This window comes from Cariama cristata, unplaced genomic scaffold, assembly GCF_000690535.1.
Source record: "Cariama cristata isolate BGI_N322 unplaced genomic scaffold, ASM69053v1 scaffold29068, whole genome shotgun sequence".
In the NCBI taxonomy this organism is placed as follows: domain Eukaryota; kingdom Metazoa; phylum Chordata; class Aves; order Cariamiformes; family Cariamidae; genus Cariama; species Cariama cristata.
The window spans coordinates 1-297 of record NW_009633340.1 but is presented as its reverse complement, the minus strand read 5'-3'; the positions used below and the strand labels follow the sequence as shown (position 1 = coordinate 297).

Here is a 297-nt window from a genome sequence, read left to right as displayed (position 1 = left end):
GGGCACCGTACCCGCAGCTCAGGCAACGTCAGGATCTGGCTCTTGGGAACGCGCGCAGAGCAGGCATTCTCCCTCTCCTCCTTTGGCAGCAGTTCACTGAACCTCTTGTAGGCACTTGAAGAGGCAAGAACAAGAGACGCTCTGTGGCGTGAGCAGCGCGGCAGGCAGCCCTCTGGGCACCGGCAGCGCAGGCAGCAATTCCCAGCGCTGCACAGAGGCGGACAGCCCGTTTCCCACAGCTCCACGCCAGCGGTGCGCAGAGCCGGCCCGGGGCAGGGGGTGCCGGCCCGGGTGGTC

The 297-nt window shown here is 67.0% G+C and overlaps 1 protein-coding gene across 1 annotated transcript in view; it reads right to left on the bottom strand.

The window, feature by feature from the left end:
• Window positions 1-141, bottom strand: part of CIB1 (calcium and integrin binding 1 (calmyrin)) — a gene marked incomplete at its 5' end in the record, with an annotated part of 1,583 nt that extends 1,442 nt beyond the window's left edge. The window contains one exon of the mRNA XM_009706731.1: window positions 12-141. Within this exon, the coding sequence (XP_009705033.1) occupies window positions 12-141 (130 nt within the window). The remainder of the gene's footprint in view (window positions 1-11) is intronic.
• Between the last annotated feature and the right edge of the window lie 156 nt (window positions 142-297).